This window comes from Polypterus senegalus, chromosome 1 (assembly GCF_016835505.1).
Source record: "Polypterus senegalus isolate Bchr_013 chromosome 1, ASM1683550v1, whole genome shotgun sequence".
Taxonomy (NCBI): domain Eukaryota; kingdom Metazoa; phylum Chordata; class Cladistia; order Polypteriformes; family Polypteridae; genus Polypterus; species Polypterus senegalus.
Genome location: NC_053154.1, coordinates 64,698,948 through 64,717,455, shown reverse-complemented (window position 1 = coordinate 64,717,455; position 18,508 = coordinate 64,698,948). Strand labels below are relative to the sequence as shown.

Sequence of the window (18,508 nt, the reverse complement as noted above, 5' to 3'; positions counted from 1 at the left end):
CCGTGCATTTGCAGTATTGTGCATTTTTCAGTAGCTTTAATTGATCACTTCACATAAAATGCATGTCTGGCTGTTGTTTATAGCTTCATAAAAATATGTCAAGTTTTTATATCATTTAATGGGTGCTACAAAAATCCAACCAGTGAGATCCAGCAGCTGTTTACGGAATGAGAAAAAGGAAACGCTTTCAGGGACAAGAATTAAATAATATTTTAATGACATGATTCCAAATTATGCTGATTACATTTAGAAAGAGCTTGTGTGCTTTTCTCAGGTGTGTTTAAACTAGTGGGAATTTTTAAAAATAGCACCTTGTGTACTTTCCTTTAATTAGAAGGTTCACACTTTAGATAATTTACGAGTCCATGAAATGATTAATTGGGATTTACAAAACAAAAATGGATTTTTGTCTTTTCCCTTTTGTAACTGATAGCTTTAATTTTATTAATGCTATTTTTGAACTGCGTATGCCAACTTGCATAGGTTTAATAGCTTAAATTAAATGTTAGGCATTTAAGTAAATACATTTACACAGCGTTCTTGATATTGACATGTGAAGCATTGATTTAGTTGAATTTTCACAGATATTTACTGTATGGTGTTATGAAAAAACTGTTGCCTTATCAAAATGTACATTATGAGGTGCATTCCCTCTAAAAGGATTAATCATTCTCGATATACACATGAGGTAAGTGACAAATTTGTTAAACACTCAAGCAGAATGAATACTAAAATAAATCATTCCTTCTCAATGCTGTAGACTGCACTGACTGATGAAAACCCCTTTTGACTGCATCTCTTGTAAAATATTTAGCAATTTTAATAGATTTCTTCTGCTTGTTAGGCTTACTCCACTTTGCTGTGCACTGCTTTGCTTTTCAGATTTTTATGATTAAAAGAAAAGTGCATCTCACCGGTCATAGTCCATCACTGCTATCAAAAGGCTAACTTGGTCAATGTTTTCTGGGGGAACATCAAAAACTATGGCTTCATTGTAGACAGGATTTAAAGTATTTCTCTTTGTTGAAGTCTTTCTTTTTTTTAATCTTCTTCCTTCGCACATTAAGGACACCTTTACATAGGGATCTGTGAAAAACAAAGACACACATGGTAAATGTTAGAAAGTTTTTAATGAAGACACATTGCAGGAGGCATTTTCTGTATGCTTTGATTTTTTTCCCGAACATTATAAATACATAGTATAAAGAAGAATATTTTGCATTAAAAATATTTTATTTAAGGATAAAGAAGAATATTTTGCATTAAAAATATTTTATTTGAGGACTTGTTCAAAACAGATGCCTTTTTGTTTATTAGTAATTATAATCAAATATAAAACCTCCACCATGTTTTCTGAACCTGCCTTCTTTAGTACAGGGTCTCAGGAAACTGAAGCCCACCCTGGTAGTAATGTGCACAGGGTAGGAACCACTTGTAGATGGAATGCCATCCTATGGCACAGAGTACTGGGTGATACATGTACTAAATGGGAATCAACCCAGAATCCAAGTACTTTTAGGAAGCATCACTAATATAAAATAACACTGAACTATGGACTAAAGTATGATGAAGGACAGCCTTGTGGCAACCCTGCACAACCAGAATAAATAATTCTATAAAAATCATAGGTTTATATTGTCAAATAATGTACCAACACAGGTAGAATAAAACAGCTGGAAAGGAATAATGTTGCTGCCTATCTTAGCCTTCCTCCATGAACCCTGATCCCTACTCTACCTGATTGTTCACATACACGCCAGTCTAGTGCCACAAAGCCCTCCCTTTTTGCCTCTTCCATCTCTCTCTTTCTCTCTCACTAATAGCAACTCTTTTTCCCAATAATGAACACTCACCCATCTTACCTTCAAACTCTAAATTGTTTAGCGTATGTGCTTGTGACAGATTTGAAAATCTAAACTGGCTATTTTTGGTAAAGATCAGAAACACTTTTGGGTTAGGGGTGGATACATAAGGTTTCAGCGTCAGGGCTCCACAGTGCCCTCTTATGGCCAGTGAGAATATTTCATAAACATGATATTTTGAGAATCTAAATGATTCTAATTCTTCTACTACCACTTAACATCTTACAGGGTAATGAACAATTTCCCACCTCTTCTCACACACCCTAAAAAGATTTAATAGCAAAATGGTCCAACTTCTGATAAGTATGTGCTGGACTCTCTCTCAGCCAGGAAGAATTTTGTTCTCCTGATCACCTTCTATGTCCTCACCTCTCTCTACAAAGAAGTGGGAGTTCAGGGTGTAGTTTGTAGAGGGTTATGGTGGCTTATGTTAAAAGCGGTGTTCCACAGGGGTCAGTGCTAAAGCCTCTGCTATTTTTTAATAAATATACAGTGGGATGCAAAAGTTTGGGCAACCTTGTTAATAGTCATTATTTTCCTGTATAAATCATTGGTTGTTACGATAAAAAATGTCAGTTAAATATATCATATAGGAGACACACACAGTGATATTTGAGAAGTGAAATGAAGTTTATTGGATTTACAGAAAGTGTGCAATAATTGTTCAAACAAAATCAGGCAGGTGCATAAATTTGGGCACCGTTGTCATTTTATTGATTCCAAAACTTTTAGAACTAATTATTGGAACTTAAATTGGCTTGGTAAGCTCAGTGACCCCTGACCTACATACACAGGTGAATCCTATAATGAGAAAGAGTATTTAAGGGGGTCAATTGTAAGTTTCCCTCCTCCTTTAATTTTCTCTGAAGAGTAGCAACATGGGGGTCACAAAACAACTCTCAAATGACCTGAAGACAAAGATTGTTCACCATCATGGTTTAGGGAAGGATACAGAAAGCTGTCCCAGAGATTTAAGCTGTCTGTTTCCACAGTTAGGAAGATATTGAGGAAATGGAAGACCACAGGCTCAGTTCAAGTTAAGGCTCGAAGTGGCAGACCAAGAAAGATTTCGGATAGACAGAAGCGACGAATGGTGAGAACAGACAGAGTCAACCCACAGACCAGCACCAAAGACCTACATCATCATCTTGCAGCAGATGGAGTCACTGTGCATCGTTCAACCATTCGGCGCACTTTACACAAGGAGATGCTGTATGTGAGAGTGATGCAGAGGAAGCCTTTTCTCTGCCCACAGCACAAACAGAGCCGCTTGAGGTATGCTCAAGCACATTTGGACAAGCCAGCTTCATTTTGGAATAAGGTGCTGTGGACTGATGAAACTAAAATTGAGTTATTTGGGCATAACAAGGGCGTTATGCATGGAGGAAAAAGAACACAGCATTCCAAGAAAAACACCTGCTACCTACAGTAAAATATGGTGGTGGTTCCATCATGCTGTGGGGCTGTGTGGCCAGAGCAGGGATTGGGAATCTTGTCAAAGTTGAGGGACGCACAGATTCCACTCAGTATCAGCAGATTCTGGAGACCAATGTCCAGGAATCAGTGACAAAGCTGAAGCTGCGCCGGGGCTGGATCTTTCAACAAGACAACGACCCGAAACACTGCTCAAAATCCACTAAGGCAATCATGCAGAGGAACAAGTATAACGTTCTGGAATGGCCATCTCAGTCCCCAGACCTGAATATAATTGAAAATCTGTGGTGTGAGTTAAAGAGAGCTGTCCATGCTCAGAAGCCATCAAACCTGAATGAACTAGAGATGTTTTGTAAAGAGGAATGGTCCAAAATACCTTCAACCACAATCCAGACTCTCATTGGAACCTACAGGAACCGTTTAGAGGCTGTAATTTCTGCAAAAGGCAGATCTACTAAATATTGATTTAATTTCTTTTTTGTGGTGCCCAAATTTATGCACCTGCCTGATTTTGCTTGAACAATTATTGCACACTTTCTGTAAATCCAATAAACTTCATTTCACTTCTCAAATATCACTGTGTGTGTCTCCTATATGATATATTTAACTGACATTTTTTATCGTAACAACCAACGATTTATACAGGAAAATAATGACTATTAACAAGGTTGCCCAAACTTTTGCATCCCACTGTAAATGATTTGGATAGGTGATATAAGTAACAATCTGGTTAAGTTTGCAGATGATACCAAGATAGGTGGATTGGCAGATAATCTAGAAGCTGCTGGATCATTACAGAGGAACTTGGACCACATATAGGTTTGGTAAGATTTGTGGCAGATGAAATTTAATATCAGTAATTGTAAAGTATTTCATGTAGGAATTAAAAATGTTAGATTTGAATACACAATGGGAGTCCTGAAAATCGAAAGTACACCTTATGAGAAGGATTTAGGAGTTGTAGTGGAGTCGACACTATTAACTGCCAGCCAGAAGCCATTAAGAAGGCAAACAGAATGTTAGGTTATATAGCACAAGGTGTGGAGTACAAGTCCAAGGAGGTTATGCTCAAGCTTTATAACATACCAGTGAGGCCTCATCTGGAGTACTATGAACAGTTTTGATGTCCAGGTTACAAAAATGGACATAGCAGCACTGGGAAAAAATTAGACAAGAGCGGCTAGGCTGATTCCTGAGTTACAAAGGATGAATTATGAGGAAAGATTAAAAGAGCTGAGCCTTGGAGTTGGTCTCGTCCGTTACGGGAGATGGACGTCTGAAGCAGAGCTCCATTAGCAGCAGCTTTATTTTCTCTCTTATTTCTTATTATCCCGAGGTATCCTGTATTTAACCAGCCCGAGGAGTTTCTACTACAGTATATAAACATGACAAACTTAAAGCTATACACCCAAGTCTAGACAGACATCAAAGCCAAATGCAAGGTACGGCCTTTCAGAGACTGATGTAGAACAGGCAGGTGAAAGCACAGACTTCTCAGGACCCTGCTCCATTGCATCATCTCCAGTCAAAAGCGAAAATGGGAGCGGTGGTGCAAATGATGCATGTCATGATAGCTCGCTGATTCCAGAAGATCACTTGAAACTAGAAATGTCCTTGCAGTCCATGTTTTCATCTACTCCCCACAAGCCGGAAGCATCAGCTATAACCAGAGTTTCTACTTCACCCGTGGAGCACGAAAGCTGAAACGATTTGTCCGAACTGAAGTAAATGATCGCAACATTGGCCACAGCCTCAGCCATAAGTGAGCTTAAGAAGAAAAACATTCAGAAAAATATGAAGAAATAAATGGCTTGCTCAAGACAAACGAGAAGGTGCAAAACGAGACAAATGAGAAGCTGCAGCAGGATAATAAAGGCTTGGAAAAATATATATATAATCATTTTGATGTAACCTTTAAAGGTATGCAGGGAAAAATTGAGGAACACATTCAGGAAAATGTGTCTAAACTGAAAGAACTTGCCAATCAGCTGGAAAACATTAAACAGAAATTCACGACTTGAATTGAAACTGCGGAACATTCGGCATCTACCGCCAATGGAAAAGCTACAGCTGCGAATCATGAATGCAAAAAACTCGGAGACAGACTTGCGGCTGTGGAAGATGGATGCAGAAGGAGTAATATTAGAATCGAATGTCTACCTGAGAATCGTGAAAGTCTAAACCCAGTGAAATTTGTAGCTGAACAATTCTCAAAAATAATTGGAGAGGACTTTAAATAGTGGTAGCTTATCGTATACGTTGATCAAATATCTCTAAACCTAGGACTCTAATTGTCCACTTCGAGAGATTACAATTTAAACTTAATGTAACGGCACTTCTCAAACAGAAACAACAGATTATATTTGAAAATAACCACACTCGTATTTTCCCTGATTTCTCACCCTCAACAGCTGCTAAATGTTCAGCTTTTTACAACATTAAACCGGTTATGGAAAGCCGATATCAGATACAGCCTCTTGTATCCTGCCAAACAAAGTGGATATTCAAGAAAAATATTACATCTTCTCCAGCAAGAAGGAAGCAGAAAAGGAATTAAGAAAGCTGATCCCGACACTTTTTTGAAAAATGATAGTGAGTCGAATCCTGTCATGGCATGGCAAGAAGATATTACCTGCTGTCTGATTTGCTTGCAACGATATGGATACCATAATTATACATCCTTTTCTCTGAAACTTTTTGTTTATGTTTTAATTACAATTATAGGTGTATGTGTGGAAGAAATTAAAGTAGGTTTTTTTTTTTACTATTCTAAAGGAGACTGTTTAACATCATGCCCTTGGTTTATTGTTATTGTTATTATTGCATTAGGGTTTACTATGCTTGTCCAGGACCACTTTTTAACACCATTCCCTGGTCTTAATATTTCAAGACTGTTGAAGATTACATTTTATTTAGACTTTATCAGCAATAGATATCTCTACTTTTTAATCCTCAAACGCCGCTGCTGGAGGGCTTGTTTTGTTCTAGACATGCTCTGTCTCTAGTTATGTCAGAGGACTGGCACTTTGTGAAGTGGGGTCCAGCCTCACGTGGGGAGGCAAAATGAGGTGGTAGGGGGATAAGGGAGGGAGAGAAGGAGAGCAGGCTATATCTATATCCAATCTATCCTTTTAATTCTTATAATTATAACTACCAATGAAACAATAGGCTGCATGGCAATAACTCGTGGGAAAATTGGAAATTAGGGTTAAAGGTGTCTCACTTCCAGTTAAGACTACAAAATACCATTAAAAATTCAGAATCAATGTCTCCATAATGGGACAGTTAACTTTGTGAGCTGGAATGTTAAAGGCCTGAATTATGAATTAAAGAGAAAGAATGAATTCTCTCACCTAACAGGTTTAAACGCTAAAATAGTATTTTTACAGGAGACCCACTTACTAGGCAAGGATCAGTTCCGGCTGAAAAAAGGCTGGACTGGCCAAATATTCCATTTCAGCTTTACAAAGAAAACTAGAGGTGTGGGAATTCTCATACATAGAAAAGTCTCATTTGTGGTATCAGATGTAGTATCTGATCCTTAAGGGAGATATGTGATTGTCATTGGCAACTTATTTAACTGTAAAGTGATTATGATAAATGTTTATGCACCCAGTGTCGATGATAGAGAACTCATGCAAAATGTATTTGCATCCATTACCAATGTGAACACTCATAAAATTATAATGGCTGGGGACTTCAATTGTGTTTTAAATCCACTCTTAGATAGGTCTCCTGTCACAGGGGGATGACATCTAACACTGCAAAGACAATTACACAGTTTTTAACTGACCACAACCTATCAGACCCCTGGAGGTTTCTAAACCCAAACTCAAGAACATATTCCTTCTACTCACCAGTGCATCATTGCTACTCAAGAATTGATTATTTCTTTATAGATAATAATTTCTTGCCTACGATTAAATCTTGCAAGTATGACGCTATTGTTATTTCTGACCATGCACCTCTGATCTTGGAGCTAAAATCATTATGCTACAAACACTCATCTCACAGATTGTGTTTTAACTCACTTCTATTAGCAGACGAGAACTGTACAGAATTTATATTCAAACAAATCAGTTTCTTCCTAGAGACAAATACATCCTCAGAGGTCTCTGCAGGAATACTCTGGGAAACTCTAAAGGCCTTCTTAAGAGGACAGATTATTTCATATCTTTCCCACAGAAATAAATTAGAAACCAAGAAGGTATCAGAGCTAAGGAACGAAATTACTAGAATAGATGAAGAACATGCCAGGTGTCCAAGTGAGGCTCTTCATAGGAAAAGGCAGGCTCTGCATTCAGAGCTCAACCTCTTAACAACCAAAGAAACTGAACAACTCATTTTTAAATCAAGACATTATTACTATGAACACGGAGAGAAAGCTAATAAGCTCTTAGCTCAACAAATCCACAAGCAAGAAGTTCGCAATGCAATCCCAGCAATCACCAACACGAACGGAGATAAAATCATTGACCATAAAAATATAATGCACACATTTAGAGACTACTATAAATCCTTATATTCTACTGAGTTTAAAGAAGACAACACACAATCTAATGCATTTCTGGATACATTACAGATACCACAAATAGATACTTTTAGTGCAGAGGAACTGGATAAACCTCTGGCACTATCAGAATTACTAGATGCTATAAAGTCACTTCAAGTGGGAAAGCAGCAGGCCCTGATGGCTACCCTGTAGAATTTTATAAGAAATTCTCCACTCAGCTAGCTCCCCTCTTATTAGCAACATTTACAGAAGCTAGAGACAATCAAATTCTACCTCAAACTTTTTGCCAAGCATTAATCACCATCTTTCCTAAACAAAATAAGGACTTATTACAATGTGCATCATACAGACCAATTTCACTTCTGAATAATGATGTTAAGATACTCTCAAAAATCCTAGTAGAAGGATGGAGAAAGTGCTGCCTTTGGTAATATCACAAGATCAAACTGGATTTATTAAAGGCCGACACTTAGCTTCCAATCTTCAATGCCTGTTTAATGTAATATATTCACCAGCAAAGTCAAACACCCCAGAGATATTATTATCCTTGGATCCAGAAAAAGCATTTGACATGATTGAATGGAACTACATTTTCACTACATTAGAGAAATTTGGGTTTGGCCCAACATTTGTGCATGGATCAAACTACTGTATACCAATCCAGAAGCTTCAGTTTGTATTAACAACATTTGTTCAGACTACTTTAAACTAGAACGTGGTACCAGACAAGGATGCCCCTTGTCACCACTGCTATTTGCAATCGCCATTGAACCACTGGCAGTTCACTGTCGAAATGCTTATCAGATAAAGGGGATTATCAGAGAAGGACTTGAACAGAAAATTTCTCTATATGCAGATGATATGGTACTGTATATATCAGACCCACAAAATACTGTGCCTGCAGTCTTAACAGCACTTACAGAATTTCAAAAGATCTCTGGTCTCAGAATTAATTTGAATAAAAGTGTGCTCTTTCCAGTGAATTCTCAAGCATACAATATTAGATTGGACACCTTCCCTTTTATCATTGCAGATCAGTTTAAATACCTGGGTAAATATCACAAGTAAACATAAAGCTCTTTATCAACAAAATTTCGCAGTCTGTATGGTAAAAAATTAAGCAGGACTTGCATAGATGGTCAACCCTTCATCTCACTCTAGCAGGAAGAATTAATATTGTTAAGATGAATATCCTTCCTAAGCTTCTCTTTTTATTTCAAAACATTCCAATATACATCAATAAATCATTTTTAAGCAATTAGATTCAACCATAACCTCATTTATTTGGAACTCAAAACATCCATGTATCCAAAGAGCGACCCTACAAAGACCTAAGGCAGAAGGTGGCATGGCTCTACCTAACTTTCAGTTTTATTACTGGGCAGCAAACATACAAGCTATAAAAACCTGGACACAAATAGATAAAGATACACAGACTTGGTCCACAATAGAAATAAAATCCTGCAGTACTTCTCTATATTTCCTGCTTTGTGCCAGTTGTGTTTCACTCACTCAGAATATGGAACCAATGTAGAAAGCATTTTAAGATGGAGAATCTTTTATCTGTGGCACCTCTGCATGAGAACCACCTTTTTCAACCTTCACAAACATATGCAGTTTTTAATATCTGGAAAACATTTGGGATTAAATTGCTTAGAGATCTTTATTTAGACAACATCTTTGCATCCTATGAACAATTACATTCCAAATGTAACTTTCCAGCAACACATTTCTTTCACTATCTTCAAATCAGAAACTTTGTTAAACAGAACCTGCCCGATTTTCCTCATCTTGCACCCTCCTCTATGCTCGAAAAAATATTGCTAAATTTTGAGGACGCAGACAGCATTTCCACAATATATAAAACCATTTTACAGTCCCTCCCTTTCAAAGATCCAAGAGGACAATGGGAAAAAGATCTCTCACTCAACATATCAGAAAAGGAGTGGAAGGTAGCAATGCAGAGAATTCACTCAAGCTCCATATGCGCAAAGCATGCAATTATACATCTATCCATCCATTAACCAACCTGTTATATCCTAACTACAGGGTCACGGAGGTCTGCTGGAGCCAATCCCAGCCAACACAGGGCGCAAGGCAGGAAACAAACCCTGAGCAGGGCGCCAGCCCACCACAGAGCATACAATTATTCAACTCAAAATTATCTATCTAGCACATTTGTCTCGCTTAAAACTGTCCAAAATGTTTCCAGGGCACGATCCAACCTGCAAACGCTGCAATTAAGTCCCAGCCTCACTGGGTCACATGTTTTGGGCCTGCACCAAATTAACATCATTCTGGACAAAACTTTTTAAGTGCCTTTCAGACAGCCTTGGTGTCACAATCCCTCCTAACCCACAAACAGCTGTGTTTGGTGTTCTTCCAGATGGGTTTAAAAGTGGAGAAGGACAGACAAACTGTGATTGCCTTCTCTACACTATTGGCACACAGATTTATTTTGCGAAACTGGAAGAATCCTAACTCTCCTCTTTTAAGTCAGTGGGTAACTGATTTTTTATATTATTTGAAATTGGAAAAAATCTAATTCTCAGTTAGAGGATCTGTGTAGTAACTTTTTCAAAACCTGGCAGGATCTAATCAATAATATTTTAGAATAAGCTTTTAAAGCACTGAGGAAGTAACTCTCTTCCCATTTCTTTTTCTTCTCCATTTATCTTTATTAAACTCATCAATTTATGTATTTTGAGCAGCTTTAAGTTTTACTCCGTTGGCCATGCTCTCTTTCTCAGGGGTGGGGGTTGATTTGTTTTCAATCCTATTTTGTGTAAAAATTGATCTATTTGTATGGAATAATTACAATAAAATCAATAAAATTTAAAAAAAAAAAACTGAGCCTTTTCAATTTAAGTAAAAGAAGATTACGAGGTGACATAAATGAAGTATTTAAAATTATGAAGGGAATTAGTACAGCGGATCGAGACTGTTATTTTAAAATGAGTTAATCAAGAACACAGGGGCACAGCTGGAAACTTATTAAAAGTAAAATTTACACAAACATTAGGAGGTTTTTCTTTACACAAAGAAAAGAGCTGAATGACCTGTTCTTGTCTAGATTGTTCTAATGATTTAATTATTGAGGATCTAGTAGATTGCCAACTTGCTGGCATAGTCAGGAAGTATTTTCCCAGTTCACAGCTTATTCTCCTGTACTGGTGACAATTTAATGTTGTCCTATGGGGATTTAAAATATACTTTACAAAACAGGGCCTGTCCTTCCAAATTGGCATTGGAATTTGCACCCTGACTGCCAGTTAAGGTTTTCTTTTCTATTCCCTTCTTCTCACTCTCATTCTTTGAACCTTTCATTCTTTTGATTTCAGCATTATCACTGTTGGCAGGTGCTTTGGTTTCTGATTCCAGCTAATATGGGACAGTGGCGGAAACAGAACTGAGGTCACACTTGTTTGACACCACCGATGGAGCAAACATTTACTGCTTGTTGAAAGAGCGTGGATGGTTCACAGTCGTGTGGGCTACTGTAGTAACATCATCAACACCAGCAAGCTAGCTTTCTTTCCAATTTGCTTGTGAAAAAGTCTTTTAGCTTTGGCATCTTTTTTAACAGTTTCCCAGCACTTCTTTGCTTGTTTGTCTTAAGCTTGTGATTATGTGACCCAATTGCATATTTTGAGTTTAACATTCTAAAGTGTAAACTAAGGTTGCTAATGTTCAGATAGGCTAAGGACAATCAGATACTGAAAACACATGTTGATCAAACATAAGTCCTTCTTCAGACACTTAACTGAGCCCTGGGCTGAATACCTTGTACACCATTGGGTTAATGTGGCCTTTACCACTGATGCAAGTTGCATTTTGAAAATCATAACAGACTTGAAAATGAAAAACAGTGGTGCAAAAAATCAGTTAAATGTATTCTTCACCAGCTTTGAGGTCACAACCACTCACCTTATCAGAGACAGACAGTACTTTTTTGATCACTGTGGAAGTTTTAGAAAGGCCCAAGATAGTTGCTTATATAATTCTGGACATTAGATTGTGATTTCACAGACATTTTCAACCTGTCTTCTCTCTTGCCTACTATTCCAGCTTTCTTTAAAATGTCCCCCATTGTGCCTGCACCCAAACATAATAAAGCTGACTGTTTAAATGATTGATGTTCTATTGCCCTCACCTCCATCAATTACAAGTGCTTTGAGGGACATGTTAAGATTTCATTTCATTTCCCGCTACTCTAGGTCCATTGCAATATAACTACCATCAAAAAAGGTATACTGATCATGAAATTTCCATTGCATTTTATGCTAATCTCTTATTTGCGCAGAAGGATTGCCAATGTGTTAATGTTATTTGTGGACTTCAGCTCAGCATTCAACATCACAATGCCTTTATTATCATCACTAAGCTCAGGGTATTAAGTCTGAATTATTTCCTGTGAAACAGAATCTTTGGCTTTTTAACAGGTCACTAGTGGTAAGAAAGGGCCAGGAAATGATGGAGCCCTTCATGGTTGTGTGCTCTACTATACTCCCTGATAACTCGTGACTGTCCATCCAGTAGTATCACATTTCCTTCTGTTACAACAATAACACGGCTGATCTGCAGAGGATACAAGAACTGTGGCACAGGGGTATCATAATAAAAGATTATTCCTAGATGTCAACTGAACCTAACAGCTAGTCAAGGACTACAGAAAACTGTCAATGGGGCTGTAATAGAAGATGGTCAGTACCTTTAAATTTTTAAGTGTTCACATTTCTGGAAATATGATATGGGCAGCACCACAGAACATCTGCAATGTCAGAAGACTGAAGAAGTTCCACATAAGTTCCCAAGTCCCCATGTCTTTCCATGGCTGTACAATTGAAAGCATATCATCCAGTTGTATCACCACCTGGTATGGAAATTGCCCCGCCCTCATTTGCAAAGATTTACATAAAGTAGTGTGAACAGCCCAGGGCATTTATGATAGTGAATGTAGGAAATTTAAACCAGGCAATGTCTGAAAAGAATCCATGCCATGAACCATTCAGACTGCTGTTATCTTACCATTTCTTCTATCAGGCCATAAGGCTATCCACTCTAATATTTGGTACATAAGGGGTATATATTATTGCACACTTTATATAAACTGTTCTATCTTACTTTCATTGTCATTGTTAATATTATTTACATCTAAATAATGTATGTGTGTATTATATTGCATCGGCTTTAGTGTTTAATATCAAACTAGTCACAGTACCTATTGAAGACAAGTAACAGAATAATTAAAAAATATTGGCTGTTTCTCTCCCTACATATACCCTCAGTGCCTTTCCTCTCTATTTACTTGCGTCAACGTATATCAGATGCTGCTATATCTTTCAAGTACATTCCAGTGAAGTCCACTTCTCAGACACTTTCATTAATTTCAAGGCACCTTTTTCACCTCCTGTCCAGTTTTATATTTGCCGTGTCTGAAAGCGACTGACTATCATAGCGTGCCGCCTATGTCTTTACTCCTCCTTGTGCATCTCACATTCTCACTCTTCTTTTGTCACATCACCAAAACCAAACTGACCAATCACACCAAAGCCAAACTGACCAATCAGATTGCCTAGGAGTCCTGGACATACAGACTTTAGTGCTTTATTATACAGGCTGAATCAAAATTATGTTAACACTAATGGATTATTCACACCTTTCCAGGTTGATGGATAGGTCGTGGTGGACCATTGCCATGGTCTCCACACTCACCTGATTTGACACCCTATGATTTCTGGTTATGGGGTATGGTGAAGGAGTGCATGTATAGCAGGAATGTTTGTGATATCAATGACCTGAAGGACAGAATACAGACTGTGGTATCATCTATTCCCCGTGAAATGTGTGTCCAGGCTTTAAATGGTACTGTTGCTCATTTGTTTTTGTGTGTTGAACATGATGGTGAACATTTTGAGACATTACTGTAAATAATCTTGCAAATATGAAGTGTGTTTTGTGAATAAATTGTTTCTGCCATTCAAATGTTAACATAATTTTGACTCACCCTGTATAGTAGATTGTTGTTATTCTACTATTATTTGGAGATTCATTCACCTTATATGCTCCTGTAAATTATAATTTTACAAATAAATAAAATAAAACAATCTTTAAAAGAAAAAGTGATAAAGTGTCTGCTTCGATACATTCACTGAACAATCTTTAAAGATTTATGTGTGGATATTGATGAATTGACTCACACAATAAGCTGTGATATTTCATTCTGTGAAGACATGATATTCCCAGTGATAAATGTCTGTCAAGATATATCCTAACAAGAGTTTCTAGATTTAATTTCTAGATTTGCACCTAGAACAATATCAGAGTTGCTCCTTTTGGGACAGTAGTTCATCTTATGATATCAGATCTTTCTTATTTGGTATACAGATGATTATCAAAGATCAGTCAAGGATAAGCATATCTTAAAATTTGTGGATGACTCTGTTACAGTTAAGACAGATAGGAACCTACTATTGAAGAAGTATCTAAATGTTGTGATTGTGGTGTGAGATTTGCCTTCTTCTCCTCTCTGAACAATAATAATAAGAGATAGTGGAGCATTACAAACATGAAATGGTAATCATTGATAACAGATTGGCCTTTGATCTAAATGGTGAAATTGGTAAGAAAGGGCAGAAACGGCTCTTCTTTCCTATGGAACTGAATTGTTTTAAATCAGAAGCAGATAACTACAATGGCACTCTTTTAAAATCTTTTATTGAATCAATTGTTACATTTGCTTTTATATCTTTGACTGGGAATGTTAGTTTTAAAAACAAAACTGTTTCAAATACACTGTCAGAGTTGGTAATAAAATTACTTCTCTGCAGCATTCTTCTCTTACTGAACTATATGACAAGCAGGTTAGAAAGAAGGCCAATTCGATTCTGGCAGACAGCAGGCATCCTCTGTTTTCAAAGCTGCAATTGTTGCCATCAGGTTGCAGATTTAGATTCCCAAGGCTCAAAAGCAATAGATTTAAGAACTCTTTTATTCCCAGTGCTATACGCGTTTTGAATTCTAATGGCTCTGGTGACTCTGACGAACTGTAAGTTTTAATAGAGCACTGTTAGCATTCAGCATTCTTATATGTAAGGTGTATGTTCAGTGTAATAAAGTTACAAGAAATTCTTATCGCTTGGCTTATTTCTTATTTTTATTGAAAAAGATTTTATGTTTGCTCATTCCTGTTGCAATAAATTTACCCCTAAGTCTACCTACCCTAACCACTGGTCCCCTATATCATAACATCACAAATGTCATGAGGTATAAAAAAGAAAAGTATTTAATTGCTCTTGTTAGCATAATTTATTTTCATAGTGTTACTGACACTTTAACAGTGAGGGAATTTACTCACACAATTAAATAAAAACAATCATGTTTGCCTGTCCTAAGGTGAGGACATTTGCCAGTTGATGTAACAGGGAGTTTAAACCATTGCTCATCAACAGAGGAGCACTCAGTATGTTCTATATAGTATCTTCAATGATTTTAAGCTGGTGTTCTACCTTGGTCCCCTCTCAGACTATGGAAAGCTCCTAGCGGTCATCTCATTTTCACGTAGATGTGCAGGGTTGTGGAGAGTTCACATGCAGGAGGAACCTTTAGCAGTCAGTAGATTGAGTGAATTAATTTTATTTGCTTTTCCATGAGATTCCAAAATCATTTTCAAAGGTAGCACGACCAACAACATTCTTGCATTGTCTTTAAGGTGAACCAAAGGCTAATGCTGTAATGGTGTAAAGAGTCTACTTATTGGTTTAAAATGATTTTAGATAGCATAGCATCCTGTGACGTGAATACACATCAAGAAAGGTTAAAAGGCAACTCTATAAAACTGTGCACATTATTGGTCCCTGTATTAAAAAAGGACATAACAACAGTAGAGGAAGTCCAGAGAAGCACTAGTAAACCGATTCCAAGACAGAAAGGTGTGGAGTATAGGGGCCTGGAATCATCCCAGAAATCAAAAAGAACAAGTACTACATGCAGTCATTAAATGAAAGTTATATACACAAGAAAAAACAAATATATATACCTGAACATGGTAAAATTCTAACAATCTATTCCCCTTACCTATTGTTATATTTCAGCCAGGGTTCCTCCACTGGCTGGTGTTCAAATTTCTTTTTCTGTTTTATTCATTTTCTGTGTAAATATTATTATTTATGTTAATTATTTCCATATCTATGTTTGTTCCATTTTGTTTCTTTTATTTCCCAAAGAGGCAGGGACACTTGCTTGTCTCCGTCAACCCTATAAAAGCTGAGATAACAGGCAGTCCCTTGCACTTCATTAAATGATCTTTATAGTGTCAGTGCTTACTGTGCAATTTATTCTTTTGTGTTCTTGGGTTTTTGATCTTTCTGATGTTTTTCTAAACATTCTTTTGGACATTGTATTGGGACATTTTTGCTACTGGGTGGCCTATTTAAGGTAATTCTTGTATGCTTTTGTACTCCTAGGAGCATCCTTGTCTCAAAGTGTTTTTGTAAAATTAATATTGTTACTGTATATTTAAATATTCTTTGTTTTCCCCTTTTGCTTCAAGATCCTTCCACTTATGGAGCTTTTTGCTACACTTTTTGGAATTTGGTGCTTAGGAACCCTCTACGTTATGACATCTATACTGTAAAATTAGGGCCTGTACCTACCATTTACATTTACAAACACTTCTCTCCTTCTACAGCACTGCTTCGTTCTCTCTGTGGATTTTTCTTCCTTCTTTCAATTGTGCTTTTGTTCAGTACTCCTCCAATCTCAAGCTTGGTAATCTGATGGCCAGAGGGACTTCTTAGGGCCAGTTTATACTTCACGTTCAGAACATGTACGCACACGCCTCATGGCTGGCATGCGTTCTCAGCGTTCATTTGACATGTCCTCTGAGCATGTCCTCAGAAATTAACGTAATGCGTGCGCGAATTGCAGTACCAGCAAAAAGTCGAGGGCCGCAGTGTGATAAAAGTTGGAATTGGCGTCAGAGTCTCTGTTAAATATCTACATGCGATAGAAAGCTGCTTTGAGGATCCTCTGGGATCGATGTGTGTGCTTCGATGTTTGATGAATAGTTTGATGTGGTGAAGCAAAATGCCGACATACAAATGCATTTGTGGTGCTTTTATATTCAAGATCACATATTCCCTATCGTAATGACATGATACATTTTAAATGACTCTCATACCATCTTTTGTGCCGTCTTTTTTTTTTTTGCACCTTCATGACAGCAGCGGATTTGAGCCACAAAAAAAAAGAAGTTAGAGACACAGTGAAAAGGTGTATTTTGTGATTAAAGTGGAAATTTCAGCTTAAATCTCAAAATGTCCCACTTTAATCTTGTAGTTTATTTTATCATTTAAGTAGACCATCATAAACATCATCTTAAAACTGACCCAGTTGTTAATCGCCACATGTTTCTAGGGCTTCCTCCTGCATTGACAGACAAGCAGCAATCACCACACAGAACACATTAAATGTATGATATTCCAGCTCTCTGCACATTTACAATCCTTGGATTTATACTTCATATCACTTTCATGATGAAATTCATTAAAGTATATATGTTATATTTTACAGATAAATCATTAACTTCATTTAAATAATGAATACTGTTAATTACTTATGGTGGCAGAGGGGTAGCGCTGCTGTCTTGCAGGGAGTCACGTCCCTGGTGTTCCCTGTCTGGAGTTTGCATGTTTTCCTGGTGGGTTTCCACAGTGTGTTCTGGTTTCCATCCAAAGATATGCAGGTTTGGGGATTTGGTGATGCTAAAATGACGCTAGTTTCTGTGTGTGCTTGTATTCAGCTTGCGCTGAGCTGATGCCTCATCCAGGGATTGCTTCTGCCTCATGCCCAGTGCTAGATTGATGGATTTAATCATTAAACATCCTTTTCAGAGATCTTGTGACAAGGTGTCCTCGGAATTTAATGGGTGTTTCAGGTGATTCACAACACAGCAAAGCCGAACCTGTTCTCACCATGATGATATCTCGAACTGCAGCCTGGTGGAATCTTCCAGATTTATGTTAAGTACAAGCGTAAACAGACAGTACAACTCTTACGTAGCAGTAGTGCCTGCTGGAGCATGTGTCGCGTGAAGTATAAACTATTTAACAGGCTCATCAAAATAGCTACTACTTGAGCACCACCATTTATTTATTACATTGGTGCCCCTACCATGACATGCTAGAATTGGCATCATTCCTAACATATTATATTAATAGTCCTGACAAGGAGTAGATTTACAACTGTATGAGCTGTGTATGAGCTGTGCAGAAAGACTGAGATCTTTAAGTCTTTTTAATTGAAGCAATTGAAGGTTAGGTGTTTACATGATACAAGTGTTTAAAATTATGAAGGGAATTAGTAAGGTGAATGTTTTCAAATCAATTGTTGAAGAAGAACATGGGAGTGAAGAGGTTTTTCTTCACTTTGAGAACCACAAATAAGTTAAATAAGTTACAAAATTGCCTGGTCTAGTGCTTTCTGAACTTTCATATCTCAACTTATACACCACCTTACAATGTTAATACCCTCAGCGGAACAGTGGGCAGTATGGAGTGAAAAGTGTTTACTACAAACATAAGCATGTCACAAAACACAAACCCAGTCAAACAGAGCAATGCTTCACATTGCCAACTGGAATACTACAGCTGGTTGGTATCAAAACTAAGAGTAAAGTCACTGAACTGCTCATGGCTGA

General features: G+C 37.3%; 1 protein-coding gene across 2 annotated transcripts in view; it reads right to left on the bottom strand.

The window, feature by feature from the left end:
• LOC120526625 (synaptotagmin-9-like) overlaps positions 1-18,508 on the bottom strand; it is a 282,035-nt gene that overhangs the window by 20,130 nt on the left and 243,397 nt on the right. For both annotated transcript variants that reach the window (XM_039749795.1, XM_039749789.1), the window contains exon 5: positions 915-1,086. In XM_039749795.1, the coding sequence (XP_039605729.1) occupies positions 915-1,086 (172 nt within the window). The remainder of the gene's footprint in view (positions 1-914; positions 1,087-18,508) is intronic.